The sequence below is a fragment of the Myxocyprinus asiaticus genome, chromosome 14 (genome assembly GCF_019703515.2).
Source record: "Myxocyprinus asiaticus isolate MX2 ecotype Aquarium Trade chromosome 14, UBuf_Myxa_2, whole genome shotgun sequence".
In the NCBI taxonomy this organism is placed as follows: domain Eukaryota; kingdom Metazoa; phylum Chordata; class Actinopteri; order Cypriniformes; family Catostomidae; genus Myxocyprinus; species Myxocyprinus asiaticus.
In genome coordinates, this window is record NC_059357.1 from 6,779,866 (window position 1) to 6,802,048 (window position 22,183).

At 36.9% G+C, this 22,183-nt stretch overlaps 1 protein-coding gene across 2 annotated transcripts in view; it reads left to right on the plus strand.

Moving 5' to 3' along the window:
• The window catches only part of LOC127451112 (transportin-2-like), a 34,798-nt gene extending 15,342 nt beyond the window's left edge, over nucleotides 1-19,456 (plus strand). The window contains exons 12-25 of one of the 2 annotated variants that reach the window (XM_051715543.1): nucleotides 1,776-1,928; nucleotides 2,837-3,062; nucleotides 3,186-3,357; nucleotides 4,130-4,216; nucleotides 4,332-4,439; nucleotides 4,543-4,701; nucleotides 6,743-6,830; nucleotides 6,964-7,062; nucleotides 7,381-7,476; nucleotides 7,669-7,744; nucleotides 7,861-7,960; nucleotides 9,552-9,626; nucleotides 16,414-16,556; nucleotides 16,744-19,456. In XM_051715543.1, the coding sequence (XP_051571503.1) occupies nucleotides 1,776-1,928; nucleotides 2,837-3,062; nucleotides 3,186-3,357; nucleotides 4,130-4,216; nucleotides 4,332-4,439; nucleotides 4,543-4,701; nucleotides 6,743-6,830; nucleotides 6,964-7,062; nucleotides 7,381-7,476; nucleotides 7,669-7,744; nucleotides 7,861-7,960; nucleotides 9,552-9,626; nucleotides 16,414-16,521 (1,547 nt within the window). In that variant the 3' untranslated portion in view covers nucleotides 16,522-16,556; nucleotides 16,744-19,456. Of the gene's footprint in view, nucleotides 1-1,775; nucleotides 1,929-2,836; nucleotides 3,063-3,185; nucleotides 3,358-4,129; nucleotides 4,217-4,331; nucleotides 4,440-4,542; nucleotides 4,702-6,742; nucleotides 6,831-6,932; nucleotides 7,065-7,380; nucleotides 7,477-7,668; nucleotides 7,745-7,860; nucleotides 7,961-9,551; nucleotides 9,627-16,413; nucleotides 16,557-16,743 lie in introns of those variants that run through there. The other variant, XM_051715544.1, reaches the window with a different exon arrangement.
• The last annotated feature ends 2,727 nt before the right edge of the window (nucleotides 19,457-22,183 follow it).

The following is a 22,183-nucleotide window of genomic DNA, read 5'->3' on the forward strand; positions in this document are numbered from 1 at the left end:
CAGCAAATAGAACAGAACGCTGGTGTCTCGAGACGTGTTTGTACAGTTCAAGTTCTAAAAGTTGCTCGTCCACACTGAAATGTATGAAAACTCTTAAAGGAATAGTTCACCCAAAAATGAAAATTTGCTGATAATTTATTCACCCTCAGGCCATCAAAGATGTATCGTTTTTTAATTCATCAAAACAGAATTTAAGACTTTTAGGATTTCATTTCAGGCAATGCAAGTGAATGTCCTCCATATTTTGACGGTCCAAAATGCATATTTAGGGTGCATCAAAATAATCCACACGACTCCAGTCGACAAATAAAGTTTTTGTGAACCCAAACGATTGATTATTTTTAGAAACAAAACAATACTTATATACTTTTTAACTACAAACGTTCGCTTCCGTACGTCTCTGTGCTGCGTGCTCATGAGAGGGATGACGTAAGCTCGTTGGTAAGGTCGCGCGTCACGTGGAGGAGAAGGCAGGAAATGCAGGAAAAATGCCGTCTTGGTGTGGATGGAAGGCCAAAATATAGAGAAAAATATGCGTTTTCAAACGAAAACGTATCAGTGTGGACATGGCCTAACGTAACACATTTTAAAAAATACAGCATTCGTGTGCGAGAAACAGTGCAATGGTCAAAGGCATCCATCTAGTGCGTATTTACGCAGAAAGACAATTTAAAAAAATAGCGCAGATGGATGCAAAAACATGTTCGTCTGCAGATGGAATGCATTTTTTGTGTTAAAAGCTAGAAAATAGATCAGAATGTGAGTTTTTTTTTTTTTACCTTAGGGCTGAACAATTTGGACAAAAAGTTGTGTTGTGATTTATTTTTTTAAATACTGCGATTTGAACTGTGATATGATTATTAGCATTTTAAAAAACAACTAGTAAATGTTTCCTTTTGACCAAAATTAAGTCATGGGCAAACATGCTCTACTGCCCAAAGAAATAGTGTTAAAGAAAGTGTTCACACTTATGTCCTCTTAAAAAGAACCATACTAAATATATAAAGAATAGAGTGAAACATGGGAACAGGGAAAAAAAGATTTTCACATTGTATTTTCTATTGTATATTATTCTTTTAAAACTACCATAATTATGAAATCTTTTCTAAACCTGCAAGCGGTATAGCAGTGCTGGGCTTTAGTTTGGCGTAAGCTTTTATTTTGATGGTACACTGCAGAAAGAGAAATGCTTTAACCCACTCCTCTGTCCACAAAAACTCTGTTATGAGGTTACTTTAGATTTAAATAGTAACTTTTAGCAGCCAAGCATATTTGGAATTACGCAAATGTGCAATTGGTGAATCTAGAGTGCTGTAAATTTTATGCACTCACTCATTAGCCTCACATGTGCTTTGAGGATGTGTAAATACACTACAGTGAACAAAGCTGTGCTCATACAGTAAGTGTAGCAAGCAGCTAGTGCAGACTTTATTTAATAAAATCGCAGCCTTTGCGGTTCGATAATCGCACTACGTCAAATCGTACCTGCACGAGACACCGAGAAATCTGCGATACACGATCAAAGACAGCTCCTAAGAGGGCTAATGTCCTGAAAAGAAAACCTGGGACAGGTGTCAATGTTATTGGATAATTGAACCCCTTGTTGGAGTCTGTGGATATGATTACATTCTATATAATGAATGTCAGTGATGTTCAAGTATTCATACTGTCTGATCCACAGCACATCCATACATCTAACTATGATGGATGGAGGTATCTGAGAACATTAGCTCTAACACTTCATTTTTTCTGTTTCTCATGCTGCATCTCTGTAGGCAAGTGTTCAGCTGCTGCCCTTGATGTCTTGGCAAATGTTTTTCGTGATGAGTTGCTGCCTCATCTGCTTCCACTGCTGAAGGATCTTCTGTTCCACCCGGACTGGGTCGTGAAAGAATCTGGCATTTTGGTGCTGGGAGCCATTGCTGAAGGTATGGGACTATAAATGTTGTGATTTGAACACTGGTTCTACATTTTGGCTGAACCTGACTTTGCATACTTCTACTAAATACAAAATGTTTGTACTGTGCTGGTGACTATAACGTATACTACCATTAACATACTAATCTTACAGTTGCTGCAATATATAGTATGCACACTGTGCACAGTATGCAAATGTTCTGTAGCCACTACCTGGATGAGTTACTACATTTGCCGATTGTGCTCGTTCTTCTGTTGCCAGTTTAAGGATAAAGAAACTTTAATATAAACCTTAAAGGGATAGTTCACCCAAAGATTTAAATTCTCCCATCTTTTACTCACCCTCATGCCATCCCAGATGTGTATGACTTTCTTTCTTCTACAGAACACAAACGAAGATTTTTAGAAGATTATCTCAGCTCTGTAGTTCCTCACAATGCAATTAAATTAGGCCAGAACTTTGAAGGTCCAAAAAGCATGTAAAGGCAGCAATACAGTAATTCATACGACTCCAGTGGTTAAATCCATGTCTTCAGAAGTGTTATGATATGCGTGGGTGAGAAACGTTAATATTTAAGTCCTTTTATACTATAAATTCTCCTCCCTGCCCAGTATGTGGTGGAATGCACACTAGAATGTGAATGGCAAAAACCAAAGAAGAATGTGAAAGTGGAGATTTATAGTAAAGATCTTAAATATTGATCTGTTTCTCACCAAGGGAAAATAAAAGCCTGACTATTGTATAATACTACTGTTGAATGTTTGTTGTGAAATAATGGCTGCTGTTTTACTTTTTATTTTCAAAAAAGTGTTGGTGAGTATATGGTGTATTCAGTAATCTATCAGTATTCCATTCCAAACATTGCAGCTTATATGTTAGAAGTGCTGAATCCGAATTCACATGCTGTCTTCTCCACAGGCTGTATGCAGGATATGATGCAGTACCTGCCTGAGTTGGTTCCTCACCTGATCCAGGGTTTGTGTGATAAGAAAGCTCTGGTACGCTCCATCGCCTGCTGGACTCTGAGCCGGTATGCACACTGGGTGGTCAGCCAGCCGTCCGACTCCTACCTCAAACCCCTGATGACTGAGCTGCTCAAACGCATCCTCGACAGCAACAAGAGAGTGCAAGAGGCCGCCTGCAGGTATGTTTGATGAGGGAATGTCCTATAATCAAATATTTTTTTTATTTGATGTATTAATTCTCGATTTAGAGATTTTTCACAAGCAAGTTTGAGATGTTAATCCTATTTGATTCTTTCCCTCAGTGCATTTGCGACTCTAGAAGAGGAGGCCTGCACCGAACTGGTTCCCTACTTGAGCTTCATTCTGGACACACTGGTGTTTGCCTTCGGCAAGTATCAGCACAAGAACTTGTTGATCCTCTATGATGCCATCGGAACGCTTGCGGACTCTGTTGGGCACCACCTTAACCAGCCAGTAAATCTCCATTTTCTTTTTTCATCCAAGGCATGGCAACTTGGCTCTGACACAAGTGTGCCTCCTTTCTTTAACAAAATGTTTTTAACTTAACATTTGTGAATTCTGAATAGATGTTAATGATTAATCGACAATCAATTCATTGTTGTTCATTATTTAATCTACCAGTGTAGTGTAGGACTGGGTATCGATACAGATTTCCCGAGTTGATTCAGTTCTGATTCACAAGCTCTGGATTCTGATTTTGATTCGATTTAAGTGGATTCTGATTCATTTGAAGGTTTCAGTTATAATGCCCATTTTGCTTACATACGAAAGAAATTGTCAGCTAATGCTATAAATTATACAGGGAACCTTCTAACTTTGTACGTTATGTCCATACAATTAAAGTGAATGGTGGCCAGAACTTTAAAGGTCCAACCCTTTAACAACAGGACCCAAACTAGGCAGTTAAATTGCTATTTATTTAACAGATATAATAATCAACACAATCAAAACTGAAGTAAACTTTAAAGTTAAAGTAAGAGATCGATCTTGGGATTTTAAGAATTTATATCAAGGTCAATTAAATGAGGATCACGATAAATTGGGAAATCTATTTTTTTTTTTACCCAGCCCTAGTGAAGTGCTGTTATGCACTGTTATATGCATTTTTCAGAATTAACTATTAATTGATTGCTAATTTGGATGATAATTGATAATGAAAATTCCTAATATCTCAAAAACAGAATGTTTTCAGCTTTTAATAAAATGTTTGACTCTCCGTGTACAGGAATACATCCAAAAGCTCATGCCCCCTCTTATTCAGAAATGGAATGATTTGAAAGACGAAGACAAGGATCTGTTCCCCTTGTTGGAGGTAAAACCTGGGCTCTTTTGGAATTTTGGATACTGACATTTAAAAAAAAAATGTTTTTATCAAAATGAATGGTAATTTTAGAATATCTTTTAATGTGACCACTTTCTTTTTGCAGTGTCTGTCTTCAGTGGCCACAGCTCTGCAGAGCGGCTTCTTGCCCTACTGTGAACCTGTCTACCAACGCTGTGTCACTTTGGTCCAGAAGAACCTTGCCCAAGCCATGGTAAGTCAGAAGAAATGTTAATGTATAATAATTTTGTAAAACATTATCTCTTTAAGCTTAATTTGTACTGTTCTAAACTCAGATCTTCCTGTTCTTGTTGCAGATGTATAATCAGCAGCCTGACCAGTACGAGGCTCCTGATAAAGACTTTATGATTGTGGCTCTTGATCTGCTCAGCGGTCTGGCTGAGGGTCTTGGGGGTAATGTAGATCAACTGGTCGCCCGCAGCAACATCATGACCCTGCTCTTCCAGTGTATGCAGGTATGAAAAGATCTGTGGTGATGGGTAGGTGTGTGTGTGGAGCTGTCATTGGCTTTAACGCAGCCCAAATCGAAAATGTTTTCAAGTCAGTGCTGAATCAGTTGAATTGATTGTCAACGGTAACTTCAACCTTTAAAGACAGACCTACCGTGAGCTACAAGGTTGTTCATCGATGGTATATGCTTCCGTTAAAGCCATCAGTCTACGTTATTTCAACTTCATTGTTTAAAAATCGTGTTTGATAGCTGAATTCATGGTAAACAACTACATACGAAACGCGGCTTGGAGCGACTGCCCACTCCCATGACGAAAGTCAAGGTATTGGAGTGGCCATCACAAAGCCCTGACTTCAGTTTGATAGAAAATTTGTGGGCAGAACTGAAAAAGCATGTGAGAACAAGGAGGCCTACAAACTTGACTCAGTTACACCAGTTCTGTCTGGAGGAATGGGCCAAAATTCCAGCAACTTATTGTGAGAAGCTTGTGGAAGGATACCCAAAACATTTGACCCAAGTTAAACAATTTAAAGGCAATGCTACCAAATACTAACAAAGTGTATGTAAACTTCTGACCCACTTAAGAAAAATTACAACTGAAATGTATTACCAATGTATAGTAAAATTATTATTATTATTAGAAATTACAATAAAAACAAATTGGGTTCCACAAATTACTGTGTGATTGAAAAGTGATTTGAAATACTAATAAAACTTAAATGAAATGAGAGAGAGAGAGAGATCTGAAATCATTTATAAGTCCAGATACAAGTTAAAATGTGTAAAGAGAAATTGCTTCTTTTTACTGAAGACTTTCACTGGAATTACTGTTATTTTTGCACAGTTTTTTGCACATGCTTTTATGTAATTGTTTTTTTGTTTTCTTATTTTATAATGAAATAATGTATTGTTAGAGGTTTTTGTTTCTTCACACAAAGAGTACTCCCAATCAGTTCCACACAGTGAACTATAGATGTTTAAAAATCATTAAGAAAAAACAACACTGGTATCGGATTGGTATTGGCTGATACTGATAGTTCAGGTATCGGAATCAGATCGGAAGAGAAAAAATGGTATCGTTCCATCCCTAGTGCCAGGGCCAGTTGCGTTCCCACTGTCACTTCTAGGGCTTCATCGTGTCTCCTCATTACCCTTGGGCCAAACAAGGTCAACTGGGGATTGAGGCAGGGTCAACGTCAAAGGCAGAGCTTCGCCGAGTCCGGTCAGAGGTTTCAGCACCAAGATCGCTGAACTTGCAGGTTACACACGTCCAACGCACAACGGTACAGGTTCAGGGAAAAATTAAAAATTTGCGGGCACAGTACAAAGTCATTAAAACGCACAATGGACAAAGTGGTGCCCAAGGATCATGGACAGTGTGCTGGGACAACGTCCCGCTGTTAGTGGCGAGACCACTCGGGACACCATGGCAGTTGCTGTTGCCGAGTCGTCAATGCTAACTTATCTTGTTAGCTAGCTAGCTAATGTTTACATACGATATAAACTTGATATTCTAGATAGCATGATACCTCAGCTTGAGCTTCCCTCTTGCTTGTGAAATGGTCGGGGTATGTGGTTGGCACCAGGGCGGCGTATTAAGGGTGGGTTTTAGGGCAACGCTGCAGGACTATTGGCCCGATGGTGGGAACGCAGATCAATTTTGGTCTCGAGGTCTGTGGCTTTTGGCCCCAGATGGCCAGTTGATAGCCCTGACTCGCACTGACCCGATTGTGGAAAAGCGACTATTCGTGTATGGTTTGAATGAATTAAATCCTGATTGTTTTTTGGGGGATAATCCTTTTCAACTATTAGATCAGAATTTTTTTTGCCCCCTATTTGGGCATGAAATACTGTCATACTGATACTTGTCATTACTATGCAACCGATGTAGCCCAGAAGTGGATTGCCCTGCTCATCTTGAAAAAACAACTTGCAAAAAAATGGTATTACAGTCTGTCCTAAAGATTGGATTTGAAAAACAAATCAGAATTGTGCACTGTGTGATCAGTGCTTAATGCCTTATTTTATTTTTTTTTTCATTAAAGGACACTATGCCAGAAGTGAGACAGAGTTCCTTTGCGCTGCTGGGTGACCTGGCTAAGGCCTGCTTCCCTCATGTCAAGCCCTGCATCTGTGAGTCATGTTTTCTGACTCTCACATACTGAGTAAAGCCTTACACATGGAGAGTCTGTTTCTGATTTGAGCTGTTGCTTGTGTATGTGTTGTGCTGGTCAGTTTGTCATTGGTGTCCGTTTACCCTCTCCAGCTGAATTCATGCCTGTCCTGGGACTCAATCTCAACCCTGAGTTTATATCTGTTTGCAACAATGCCACATGGGCCATTGGAGAGATCGCCATACAGATGGGTGAGTGTTTACACACAAATTCCCCCTTGTATACAGTATTTTCACTAGAGTAACATCAACTGCTTTTTATACGAACAAATAAAGTAAATTGAGTCACTTTTATTGTATTGGTTATCAGATTTAAAAACCAGAGATGGTTTGGGTTGATAAATTGCTGTTATTTCTGGGGACATAGTTTTGGGACCGACGCAGTTAAGTTTTCATAATTGCTTTGTTAGTTGTGACTCTTTGACCTCTAATAATTAATGTTGAAGGAGTGGACCATGTGCATAGGATTTCCCTTCTGTGACTCGTATTTATTTGTCTGGTGATTTTCAGGTACAGAGATGCAGCCATTTGTGTCCTTGGTCCTCAATAACCTTGTAGAGATCATCAACAGGCCTAATACACCCAAAACTTTGCTGGAGAACACGGGTAAATACTTTTAATGCAGTGCTTATGTATATCGCATGTATATGATGAACTCCAAAACAGATATTTGAAATCTGAAATACATGTGGAATATTTTTGTTCCGATATGCGTGGTTTTGGATGGCAGCTCATTTTTAGCTCATAACTTCATTTGTGAGAGACACTAATGTCCCTTTTTTTGTCCTTGTTGAACAGCCATTACGATTGGTCGACTAGGCTATGTGTGTCCACAGGAAGTTGCGCCCATGTTGCCACAGTTTATTCGTCCTTGGTGAGACACTCATTAAACCATTGAATGCCTCGTATGACCTAGTTCTGTTGGTATGTAAATTAAAAACTACAGGGTTCTTCCACTCCTTTGAACTGAATGGTCTGTTTTTGACTTAGGTGCACATCACTTAGAAACATTCGAGACAATGAAGAGAAAGACTCCGCCTTCAGGGGCATTTGCGTGATGATCGGGGTAAATCCTGGAGGAGTGGTGCAGGTGAGAGGATAAAGGAATCAAATTGATTTTCCAAATCTGATGATATATTTCTTGATCGTTTAAGCTGAGTTTAATTGGCTCAACCTAGGTTCAAAATGTGAACTGTGCTGGTAATTCAATGTTCTTTCTTGATATTATTCTTATTCATATACGGTGCATTCAGAAAGTATTCGGACCACTTCATTTTTTCACATTTTATGTTATGTTGTAGCCTTATGTTAAAATGCTTTAAATAACGCAACATGATATGATGGGTATGATGCAACAAGCTTTGCACACCTGGATTTGGGAATTTTTGGCCATTCTTCTCTACACAGCCTCTCAAGCTCTATCAGGTTGGATGGGGACTGTCGGTGGGCAGCCATTTTTCAGGTCTCCAGAGATGTTCGATCGGGTTAAAATCTGGGCTGTGGCTGGGCCACTCAAGGACATACACAGAGTTGTCCCTAAGCCACTCTTGCGTTGTCTTAGCTGTGTGCTTAGGGTCATTGTCCTGTTGGAAGTTTAACCTTCAGCCCAGTCTGAGGTCCTGAATGCTCTGGACCAGGTTTTCATTAAGGATATCTCTATTTTGTTGCGTTCAGTTTTCCTTCAACCCTGACCAGTCCCCCAGTCCCTGCCGCTGAAAAACACCCCCACAGCATGATGCTACCACCACCATGCTTCACCGTTGGGATGGTATTGCGCAGGTGATAAGTGGTACCTGGTTTCCTCCAGACAGTCCTTTTTAGGTGCTTTTTTGCTAATTCCAAGCAGGCTTTCATGTGTCTTGCACTGAGGAGAGACTTCCTTCTGGCCCTCTGCCATAAAGCCCAGATCGGTGGAGTGTTGCATTAATGGTTGTCCTTCTGCAAGTATCTCCCATCTCCACACATGATCTCTGGAGCTCAACCAGAGTGACCATCGGGCTCTTGGTCACCTCTCTTATCAAGGCCCTTCTCCCCCGATTGCTCAGTTTGGCCGGGCGGCCAGCTCTAGGAAGAGTCCTGGTTGTTCCAAACTACTTCCATTTAAGAATTTGAGGCCACTATGCTCTTGGGAACCTTCAATGCAGCCAAAAACTTTTTGTATCCTTCCCCATATCTGTGCCTCGACACAATCCTGTCACTGAGCTCTGCAGGCAGTTCCTTTGACCTCATGGCTTGGTATTTGCTCTGATATGGATTTTCAGCTGTGAGACCTCATATAGACAGGTGTGTGCCTTTCCAAATCATGTCCAATCAATTGAATTTGCCACAGGTGAACTCCAATCAAAGTGTAGAAACATCTCAAAGATGATCCAGAGAAATGTGATGCACCTGAGCAAAATTTCAAGTGTCATAGCAAAGGGTCTGAATACTTAATGTCAGTGTGATATTTCAGTTTTGTCTTTTTTAATAAATTTGCAGAGTTATCATAAATCTGGTTTTTGCTTTGTCATTATGGGGTATGGAGTGTAGATTGTAAAAAAAAAAAAAAAAGAAAGAAAATTTAAAGCATTTTAGCATAAGGCTGTAACATAAAAAAATGTGAAAAAATGAAGGGGTCTGAATACTTTCTGAATGCACTATTTATGCATTTTGGTTTTAATGTGTGTGTTTTCTCGATTCAGGACTTCATCTTTTTCTGTGATGCTGTGGCCTCCTGGGTTACTCCAAAGGATGATTTAAGAGACATGTTTTACAAGGTACAAAGAATTTTTATAAGTAATTTTAAACTTTGATTTGATGGATTTGTTTACGGTTGGCAGTAGAGGTCGACCGATAGTGGATTTTGCAGATACCAACAACTGAGGTCATGGAAAAGGCAGATAACCAATTAATTGGACAACTGTTTTTAAAAACGATTTATAGAATGTTAAGAAATGTTCTTAGTCTTTCCTTACTATGACGGCAGAGACATAGATGATACAAGAGTCCAAAATGAATAAAATCCCAGATGCAGTTCATTGTGCAACCAATAATGAGCAGAAGAACTTAAGAATTGATGCATTGGCATTTGGACTTCAAATTATAAACAAGAATGCACCACTTAAAAAAATTACCTTTATACAATTCAAATTTACATTTTGCAAAAATGTTAACATATATACTCTCTCATCAGCAAGGCATTTCTGTCCACAGAACTGCCGCTCACTGGAAGTTTTTTGTTTTTGGCACCATTCTGAATAAACTCTAGAGACTTCTGTGTGTGAAAATCCCAGGAGATCAGCAGTTACAGAAATACTCAAACCAGCCCATCTTGCACCTACAATCATGCCATGCTCCAAATCACTGAGATCACATTTTTTCCCCATTCTGATGGTTGATGTGAACATTAACTGAAGCTCCTGACCCGTATCTGCATGATTTTATGCACTGCACTGCTGCCACACGATTGGCTGATAAGATAATCGCATGGATGATTGTTGGTGCCAGACGGGCTGGTTTGAGTATTTCTGTAACTGCTGATCTCCTGGGATTTTCACGCACAACAGTCTCTAGAATTTACTCAGAATGGTGCCAAAAACAAAAAACATCCAGTGAGTGGCAGTTCTGTGGATGAAATCACCTTGTTGATGAGAGAGTTCAACAGAGAATGGCCAGACTGGTTCGAACTGACAAAGTCTACAGTAACTCAGATAACCGCTCTGTACAATTGTGGTGAGAAGAATATAATCTCAGAATGCTATTCTGAGATGCAGGTTGGTGCTGTTTTGGCGGCACGAGGGGGACCTACAAAATTTTAGGCAGGTGGTTTTAATGTTGTGGCTGATCGGTGTATAAAAAGAAGATATAATCTGTTCTGTTGTCACTGTCAAATACTGTCATGACACACTGGCAACCTAGTGAACACACACACACACCAGAGATAAAGTACCCCACATATTCACTCACTGAGAACTTTATTAGAAACGCTATGATCCTAATAAAGTGCCCGGTGTGGTCTTCTGCTGTTGTTGCCCATTTGCCTCAAGGTTTGACGTGTTGTGCATTCTGAGATGCTATTCTGCTCACTACAATTGTACAGAGTGGTTATCTGAATTACCGTTGTCTTTCTTTCTGAGATCACATTTTTTCCCCCATTCTGATGGTTGATGTGAACATTAACTGTAACTCCTGACCCGTATCTGCATGATTTTTTACATTGCACTGCTGCCACACGATTGGCTTATTAGATAATCGCATGAATAAGTAGGTGTACAGGTGTTTCTTTTAAAGTGCTCAGTGAGTGTATATCCAATACTGGCCTTAAAAGTGCTTCAGTTTAAAACCATTACCATCTATGATTACCCTCTTTTTAGAGTCATGTTTAGGTTAGTAGCGCAAATCACCAATAATTAAGCATTCGGGAAAAGATGTCTTGACTCGAGGTCTGGCTACATGAGACCACCCTACACTCGTTGACTCCCGCTGTGGCAGTGAAGAGCGGTTGTTGAAAAAAGACACTTTGCGTGCCTGTTTAAGTGACTGTGAACGTGCACAAACGGTTTCTATCAACGAGCCCGCAAGCTGACACTTCACTTATGATGTATAAAGTAGCTTGTAATCAGATTTATATTCATGTCTTTGTAGTTTTAATTAATTTTCAACCTTTTGGTATTAAAATTTCTCTACAGCGGTCCAGGAATTTATCTATACTCAGAATAACCGTAAATGCTCTAGAAAATCCACACCTCAAAATTCATGCACATTTAATAATTTTATGTGATGACATCACACGGGCCTACAAAAAAATGGTTTGCGAGCCGGATGCGGCCCGCGGGCTGCATGTTGAGTACCATGGCTAGGCCTATATACCAAATTAAAGTGATAGTTCACCCAAAAATGAAAATTCAGTCATTGTTTACTCACCCCTATGTTGTTATAATCCCATATGACTTTCTCTCTTTTTCTTTAACACAAAGGGAGAAATTGTGAAAATTTTGTTCTCAGTGATGTCATACAATGGCAGTTTATGGTGACCACCTTTTCAAGCTTCAAAAGGACAAAAAGTATAATTCAGAAGTCTAATAAATTATTCCATGAGGCTCATGATTGTTATGAAAGCATACGATAAGGTTTGGTGTGAAACAAACAGAAATCTAACATATTGTTTAGTGAAAATGTTCGCTGACCGTAATACTCCTGTGCATGTTCATGAGTCTGCATGTGAGCTTTAGAGCACATTGCACGAGAGCAACAGTAGTTACGCAGCATATGGGACATTCAAGCGAAAACTCGTTTTGTTTAGCTTAATCCTATTCGCATATTACAGTCTACGTAGGGCACCAACTCCCTAGGGGGTCACCATCTTACCCGAGGGGGTTACCAGAAACTCCACCGGCTGTTGCATGTTATACCTTATTCAAGGACCCGAAAGCAGTCTCGGATCACAGACAATCGCCTTGCATTACCCATCGCAGTTTGGACCGTTGCCAGTTCATAGCGGATACCAAATATAGAAACCAAGCAATCAACAGAATGTCCCGTTGCTCGTCGCTGCTGCTTAGCTCAAAAAACTCATGGAATAATTTCTTATACTTCTGAATTATATTTTGTGTCCTTTTGAAGCTTGAAGAGGTGGTCACCATAAATTGCCATTGTATGACATCACTGAGCACAATTTTTTTCACAATTTCTCCCTTTATGCTAAGAAAAAGGAAGAAAGACATATGGGGTTATAACACAAAGGGGTGAGTTCAGAGAATGGCTGAATTTTTATTTTTGAGTGAACTAATCCTTTAAGCTTTTTATAACCTATATATTTCACCAGATGTTTAAAGAGGAATAAGGTTTATAATTATTCTCAAGATATGAAGTTGGAGACACAGATCATGAGTTTGGCAACTATCGGCATCAATTTTGCCAATAACCAATAGTTCCAAAAAGCAACTATTGGCACCGATTAATCGATATATATACACCGGTGGCCAAAAGTTTGGAATAATGTACAGATTTTGCTGTTTCGGAAGGAAATTGCTTCTTTAATTCACCAAAGTGGCATTCAACTGATCACAAAGTATAGTCAGGACATTACTGATGTAAAAAACAGCACCATCACTATTTGAAAAAAGTCATTTTTGATCGAATCTAGACAGGCCCCATTTCCAGCAGCCATCACTCCAACACCTTATCCTTGAGTAATCTTGCTAAATTGCTAATTTGGTACTAGAAAATCACTTGCCATTATATCAAACACAGTTGAAAACTATTTGGTTCATTAAATGAAGCTTAACATTGTGTTTGTTTTTGAGTTGCCACAGTATGCAATAGACTGGCATGTCTTAAGGTCAATATTTGGTCAAAAATGGCAAAAAAGAAACGGTTTTCTCTAGAAACTCATCAGTCAATCATTGTTTTGAGGAATGAAGGCTATACAATGCTTGAAACTGCCATAAAACTGAAGATTTCATCAAAGGTGTACACTACAGTCTTCAAAGACAAAGGACAACTAGCTCTAACAAGGACAGAAAGAGATGTGGAAGACCAGATGTACAACTAAACAAGAGAATAAGTACATCAGAGTCTCTAGTTTGAGAAATAGACGCCTCACATGTCCTCAGCTGACAGCTTCATTGAATTCTACCCGCTCAACACCAGTTTCATGTACAACAGTAAAGAGAAGACTCGGGGGTGCAGGCCTTATGGGAAGAATTACAAAGAAAAAGACACTTTTGAAACAGAAAAACAAAAAGAAAAGGTTAGAGTGGGCAAAGAAACACAGACATTGGACAACAGATAATCGGAAAAGAGTGTTATGGATCTTAACCCCATTGAGCTTTTGTGGGATCAGCTAGACTGTAAGGTGCGTGAGATGTGCCCGACAAGACAGCCACATCTATGGCAAGTGCTACAGGAAGTGTGGGGTGAAATGTCACCTGAGTATCTGGACAAACTGACAGCTAGAATGTCAAGGATCTGCAAAGCTGTCATTGCTGCACGTGGAGGATTTTTTTGATGAGAACTCTTTGAAGTAGTTTAAGAAGTTCTGAAATTTGTTTTCAAATTGTAATAGTAATTTTTCACATCATTAATGTCCTGACTATACATTGTGAACAGTTGAATGCCACTTTGGTGAATAAAAGTACCAATTTCTTTCCATAAGAGCAAAATCTGTACATTATTCCAAACTTTTGGCCGCCGGTGTATGTATACCTTTATTTGGCAATATTGTTGGGATGCAAGTGATCGTCTTATTATGTAGCCGATTGTTTATAAATATTAATCGGATGATATTTGGCCACTTTATAAGACTACTAGTAATAGTAGTTCCCTCTTGTCATTTCTCAAATGTATAGCTTTGTTTACGGATAATGCACATTTTAATTTTTTCAAATATTGATTTGATTAAACTGTGGTATTCCTACTTTTTTAGATTTTTTTATTTTTTATTATTATTATTATGCTGACTCCCTTAAAAGTTTTTAACAAAGTAAGTCTAGAATCCATTTTAGAGCTTTTAGAGATTTTTATATATAAGGATTTTAAACATCTTATAAAGGGATTTTAGTTGTTTATATTTTAACCTGAATTCACCATTAATATTATGGAGGACCAAATGAGACAATATTAAAAATAAATAAACAAATAAAAATATTTGCAAAGAAATGTAAAAAATGAATAGTGTACATAAGAAAAAAAAATTAATCTGACAAATGAGTATTTGCACTTATGTATTGTATTTATTTCCTCAGTTATATATTTCTACATATATTTATTTCTACATTTATTTGTTTATATTTCCACATTTATTTAGGTCCACATTTATGGAATTTGCAAAAACAGTATGTTGTATTTTAGGCATTTCAATTTTCACATTCCGTTTTGCCTCCTGTCACTTAATCAAAAATGAATTGGAAACTCTGTAACTGCATGCCATGTAAAATCCCAGATCAAACTGGATCAAAATAGAGTGGAGAGAGACGGCGGGTAGACTGAAGAAGAATAGTTTGGTTAGAAATGGGTTAATGACGTGTTGATCTGGCAGTGATGATTCCAAATGAGTAGCCGTGCATGTCTTTTTCTCCACCTTTTTTCCACCCTCCCTGAGCTGCTTGTTTAGCTATTTATACACGCCCGGTCCTGAATAAATCAAGCTCCTATAGCCAACATTCCCGTGTTTGCATTCAATGATACTGGATCATTTCATGTGAGCGCCCTGCTTTTTGTCAAAGAGTCTGTTATTAGATCTGTTGAAGTTGTAGTTTCTGTTCAGATTGTCTGCCAAGATTTTATACATTTTTGAAAATAGTCTGCACAGGTATGCAATAATCTGTACAGACATGTAAAATCACTTAAACAGTGATAAAAGATTTTCATTTTTGCCCACCACCAAGTCATTCATTCAATAGAGAATTCATTTCATATTCGAATTGCTCTACTCACAGGTATATTTTACAATTTCTCAATGCATGCCCACACTCGCCTGTAGCTGTATTTCAAGTATTTAATTTTTTCCAAACACAAGATGTCACTCTGGCCTCCAAGCTTCACTCTAGAACACTCAGAGCTCAATTGTTATACCTGAAGTAGAAAGCATGCCCAATCATTACCGTACGGACACAGAAATGTGGAAATATAAACATACAGTTGTGCTTAAAAGTTTGCATACCCTGGCAGAAATTGTGAAATTTTGGCATTGATTTTGAAAATATGACTGATCATGCAAAAAACTGTCTTCTATTTAAGGATAGTGAACATATGAAGCCATTTATTATCACATAGTTGTTTGGCTCCTTTTTAAATCATAATGGTAACCGAAATCACCTAAATGGCCCTGATCAAAAGTTTACATACCCTTGAATGTTTGGCCTTGTTACAGACACACAAGGTGACACACACAGGTTTAAATGGCAATTAAAGGTTAATTTCCCACAGCTGTGGCTTTTTAAATTGCAATTAGTGTCTGTGTATAAATAGTCTGAGTTTGTTAGCTTTCACGTTTGCACTGAGCCGGCTAGATACTGAGCCATGGGGAGCAGAAAAGAACTGTCAAAAGACCTGCGTAACAAGGTAATGAAACTTTATAAAGATGGAAAAGGATATAAAAAGATATCCAAAGCCTTGAAAATGCCAGTCAGCACTGTTCAATCACTTATTAAGAAGTGGAAAATTCAGGGATTTCAAAATCAATGCCAAAATTTCACAATTTCTGCCAGGGTGTGCAAACTTTTGAGCACAACTGTATATAAATAAATACATGTGGAAATAAATTAATGTGGAAATGAATAAATACAATAACGCATAAAAAAGGAAATTTAAAGTGCAGATACTCTGTCAGATTTAAAAATGTATTTATAAGTACACTTTATTCATTTTTTACATTTCTTTGCAAATGTATTTATTTATTTTTAATATTGTTACATTTGGTCCTCCATATAGAAGCTGGCGTGGTGTTAAAAACAGACAAATATTGAATTTTGAATACAACATCCTATTGGCCTAAAGTGTTTCCTAAACTTTATTTAGAAAACCTGGCTCCACATTTCAACAGTTTGTCCATTTTCTCTATAGATTCTGCACGGCTTCAAGGATCAGGTAGGGGAGGATAACTGGCAGCAGTTCTCAGAACAGTTTCCACCGCAGCTGAAGGAAAGACTTTCTGCCTGTTATGGCGTGTAGATTCCACACTTACTGACATAGGATGCAACTATAAGGTGAGCACAATGTCACTTGTGAAGTAAAACATCCGAAAGCTAAAAAAGGGGCTGATTTAGAGAGATGCTCTGGGAAAACACCAGTATTGTTTACAGAAACATTTACAGTGGAAGTCTGCTAAAAGAATAAAACTCGAAATTCTCTGTTTAACATTTCTTTTCCTTTATTTCATGTCTCCTACTCCAGGTCAAATCTACGGGAGGGTTTCTGGGGAACTCATCCATGTCTGTTTGTGGGACCGACCTGCTGTTAGAGGGCAAGAGGCTTGATGGTTTGTGATCAGGATTGGCTCCACTTCCTGTGTCTCTGTGGAAGAGAGTTCATGTGAAAACAGCCTCTTTATTGTCACAGTTTGGCTTCTGACTTGCTCAGAATGGGAATTAAACCAGAAGCTCAGGGATCTTGATCGGGAGGGAGGGAATGTTTAGGCATAATTCACCAGCTGCTTATTTGAGGAGTGAATAAAAAGACACCACATACTACTACTACTACAGCCTTAGCAAAGCCTGGCTTCTCAGCTAGATGCCAAAAGCACACACAAAATGCAATGCTTAAGGCTGGCTATGCCTGAACAAAATACTCTGTTATATCTTAAAAGGACAGTTCACCCAAAAATGGAAATGGTTTACGCCTGCTCATCCTGATGTTGCTCGAAACGCATATTTTTTTATTTCTGTGGAAAGTAAAATGAGATGGCTGGCAAAATGTCTAGGCTGCTCTTTTTCATACAAATGGAGTGAATTAAAACACAGCTTATTTTTGTGGAAAAAACCAGTTAAGATTGTGTACAGTTTCTTCTATGTAAAGCTTTAGATGACTTTGAATATAGTGCACAAATTATAGGAGCCACATTTATGATGCTTGTCAGTTTGGGGCTTGCTAGCTATAGTCACCATCCACTTAAGTTGCATGGAATTTTTCATTTTTGGGTGCACTATCACTTTAAAAGTGAGACTGGTAATTAACTAGTTTTAACCACATATGGGGTCGGCCAATGATAAAGCATGTGCTCATTATGATGTAATAAGGAGATTACTTTTAATTTCACAGGTATTTACAGTAGTAACTTTAGTACATTTATTGGTCTTTTCTGTATTTCCTGCTGGCTTGATTAGAAAAAACTACAATTACAATGAGGTTTTTTTCATTCCATGAAGAATATGCTTTTTTTCCAGGTTGATTATCACAATTATGTTGTAACCAGTTCTAGAAACAGTACTGTTTTTATGATGGTTATGTAATGTTTCATAAAGCAGGTGCCTATTTTTTTATTTTTTTTTGATGAACTAAAACACACCGCAAGAAGGGCAATGAGATTTAGTTTATAAAGTAACAAGTAATTTTTCGAACTGTATTTAAGCATTATTGTTCCTTTTCTCGGTTTCACTTGCAAAGATTGAACTGAAAACACCTGCACCAAGAATTTACTGTAGAGAATGAAAGATTGCCGCCTCCACTTTTAACATGTATAATAGGGAATTAATTCATAGTGATAAGGCTTAAAGTTAAGTTACAGGTTTTAATTATATGCACTTTCAAATATAAGAAATTAGGTTCCCTCCTAAAAGATGGGAATTAATTAGTTATGAAGGCCGTTTTTGTGATCAGTAAGAGTGTATGACTTGTGTAAGTGTAATCTAATCAATTAAGGATCACATGGAAGTGAAAGCAATTTCTTAAATGGGCTTAAATTTAACACCAAACCTAGATTTAGTGTAAAAGATGGACAGCTAGCCTTTGTTATAGCATGTAATTAAGGTCCTTTACAATATGCAGTCATATTCTTTAGACCGATTGTGGGAAAACATATAGGTAGTGCAAGTCAGGAGGAAAGTGTTACTGAGACCTAGATCGAAACTTTAAATAGTAAAACCAAAAACAGAAAAATGTCATTTGTTTTTACTGTATTTAATTGGACATACAAACTGTTTAAAAAATTATAATTGGGCCCCTATTTTAAATGCCAGATAAAGCAATATCCATGTTTGTCTGTACAAGAGGACAGTTGCTCACAACTGCATCTTAAGGTTTCTTCTCTTAATATTAAACACTAGCTCTGACAATCTAACTTTTCAATTCTTGCATCTTCGTAAGCTGCTCCACCCTTTGGGGTTTAGTTGTAAAATAAAGTATTAGGAAATAGGCTATGCATTTCAAAGATTTGGAAAAGCAATTTTCTTTTGAAGTTGAATGTGGCTATTTTTAATCTGAAATAACCCAAAACATAAAAACATACACATTAATGTGAGGTGGGTAAGTTGTTGTCATATTTAAAATCATGCTGTCAAGTATTTTGAATTGGTTAACTGAAATTGTTAGCAAAATAGAAAAGTCAAATTCTGGATAATTAGTGCACTGATGCATGTACTCCTGTTACTGTAATGACGATATGCTGCCAAGCAGACTTGTTTTGCTTTATTTCATTTTTTTATTTTTATTTAATGCATTTTAAGTTTAGTTTGTTTTTGTTTTAAAAGTGCTTTTTAATATATTTTGTTTTGTGCTTGCATGCACAAAGATTTTTTTTTAGACTTTAAAAGTTTTTTTTCTTTTATTTTCTTTTTGTTTAAAGAATTTTATTTTGTTTTATTCAGACAGTTTGACCATTTGGAATGGAGAAATGCATTAGCTTATGATTTTTAGAAAGTCTGCTGAAGCATTATGATTTGTGTTTTTCCTTTCCCCCTCCTCAAATTGGTTGTTGACTTGTTTTTCCACTAATCACCTGTTTAAATTCTTTGAATGGGGAAATAAATGTTTTCTGTCAAAATACAATTGTGTTCCTTGTGTTTATCTACTTAAAGGGATAGTTTGCTCAAAAATGAAAATTCTCTCATTTACTCACCCTCATGGCATCCCAGATGTGTATGACTTTCTTCTGCAGAACACACATGAAGATTTTTAGAAGAATATCTCAGCTCTGTAGGTCGATACAATGCAAATGAATGCTCAACAGAAATTTGAAAGTCCAAAAAGCATATAAAGGCAGCATAAAAGTAATCCAGTGGTTTAATCCATGTCTTCTGAAGTGATTTAATCTGTTTTGGGTGAGAACAGGCCAAAATATAACTCCTTTTTCACTGTACATCTTGCCATTGCAGTCTCTAGGCACGATCATGATTTCAAGCTTGATTACACTACCTACTGCTTTACGCATGTGCAGAGCACTAGATGGCACTAGGCAGTGTAATCAGGCTTGAAATCATGATCGCCAAGGAGATTGCTGATGTCAAGATTTATAGGGAAAAAGGAGTTATATTTTGATCAGTTCTCACCTAAAGCCGATTAGAACGCTTCAGAAGACATGGATTAAACCACTGTTTTATGGTTTACTTTTATGCTGCTTTTATGTGCTTTTTAGAGCTTCAACGTTTTGGTCACCATTCACTTGCATTGTATGGACCTACAGAGCTGAAATATTCTTCAAAAAATCTTCATTTGTGTTAAGCAGAAAAAAAAAGTCATACACATCTGGGATGGCATGAGGATGAGTAAATGATGAGAGAATTTTCTATTTTGGGTGATCTATCCCTTTAAACTGCCCAGAAGTTGAGGCATGATCAACTTCATTCTGTTTGTTGACTGAAACCACATACTTCCAGTTATTTGCTAACTATACTGGTTTGGTATGCATTAAAGATTAAGATAAACCATTAACCATAATATTTTCATGTTATTGTTACATCAGACCCAGATATGTGCTCAATTTTTGTTAAACCATGTTAAAATGTAAGGTTGCTTCATAAAACTAATTAGAGAATGGCCCATGATGTAACAGTCTACAAAAACTGTGAAGGAACAGATACAGCCAAAACATTAAAATACAGTATAGGCAACACCTTTTTTACACTTCAGTAAAAGGTTTTCCTATTATAAATGACAGGTTTTATAAGCAGTTAAAATTGTTATCTCAATAGAAACATTATTCCAGCATCTTCCTTTTAATAAAACAATTGTTTGAAGTTAACTGGAATTTGATGTGATCTCTTCCCCACAAATATCGTTTTAACAAATAAAGTAAAAGAAACTACTTTTAAAATACACAAATGTTATCGTAATATTAAGATGTTCTGAAAACACTGAAAGAGCTGAGAATATTATCTTTTTTATAATATTATATCTTGTAACAGAAATGTAAGAGGTTCTTGGCATTAATATAACAATGTTCACTTTCTTGTTGGTCCGTTTTTTTTATTTAATTTTTTTATTTTCAGTAATTTTATGGGGACTGTTTGGAATGAAATTACAGCATGACAATATTGATCATTCTCATATATATATATATATATATATATATATATATATATATATATATACACACACAGGGTTGGGGAGTAACGGGATTACGTATTTAAAATACAAAATATAAGTAACTGTATTCCACTACAGTTACAATTTAAATCATTGGTAATTAGAATACAGATACATTCTAAAAGTATTTAGATTACTGAAGAGATTACTTTGCATTTTATTGTCATTTGTTTCATTTAATATTTAGTCCTTTCAGATGGAAAACATTTATACATATAAATGATGCGATCCAAAGTGCATTTGAACAGCGGTGAAACACTTTCTTATGATGTGTTACATTCATACGAGCAGACAGAGAAGTAAGTTTGAAGTAAGTTTGGAGCAGAAGAAATAGAAATAAACCTTGTGTAAATTGTCAGCTTTATGCTAAACTAAAATGTTATTTCTAGCCATTTTACATGCACATGTTATCAGGCTCGATCATATTTTTTTATCAAGAAAATTCACGTTGGATCATAATTTCCTTTTTTCTAGTAAGACCTTTGATATTAGGGCAAAAATCTTATTCTTGATAATAATTTTTGTATTGTTTTCCTGTAAAAATATCTAAAAATCCTTAAAACAAGATCAATTTGATTTATCTTGTTTTAGAAACAACACTGCATAAGATATTTAGGTTTTTCAGAGAATGTATTTTTAACGTGTATTTTGGCAGAGTTTTTATAGTCAAAACAAGTGAAAAAATCTACCAGTGCTGAAGAAGTAATCCAAAGTATTTAGAATACGTTACTGACCTTGAGTAATCCAACAGAATACGTTACAAATTACATTTTACAGCATGTATTCTGTAATCTGCAGTGGAATACATTTCAAAAGTAACCCTCCCAACCCTGTATATATATATATATATATATTCCTTATACAATCAACATACACAATCTACAATGGAAGGCTCTGCACAAAACAATATATATAAATAGAAAAGAAGAAAATAAATAAATAAAATAATACCATCAAAAAGTAGAATGACGGGGGAGCTTTTACAACAAATGATATTTTACAATAAATCCAATAATTTTAATGTTTATTTATATTTCATTCTTATCAGGGCTTCTGTGTCTTGTTTTAATTCATTCTTAAAAAGTAGGGGAGATATAAAAAAATTAAAAAAACGCATTTATGGATTTCATATCTTTAAAAGAGAAAGTAACATCAATCACATCTTTTTCTATTAAACAATTCTGTGCTCTTTTTTCCATTTGTTCCGTAAGCTCAGAGGAATTAGAGTTTACAAAGAGCATTTTCAACATTTAATTCCTATTGGTCCATAACGTGTCATATTCATGAAAGCAACGTCATCAAATCCCGCCAATCA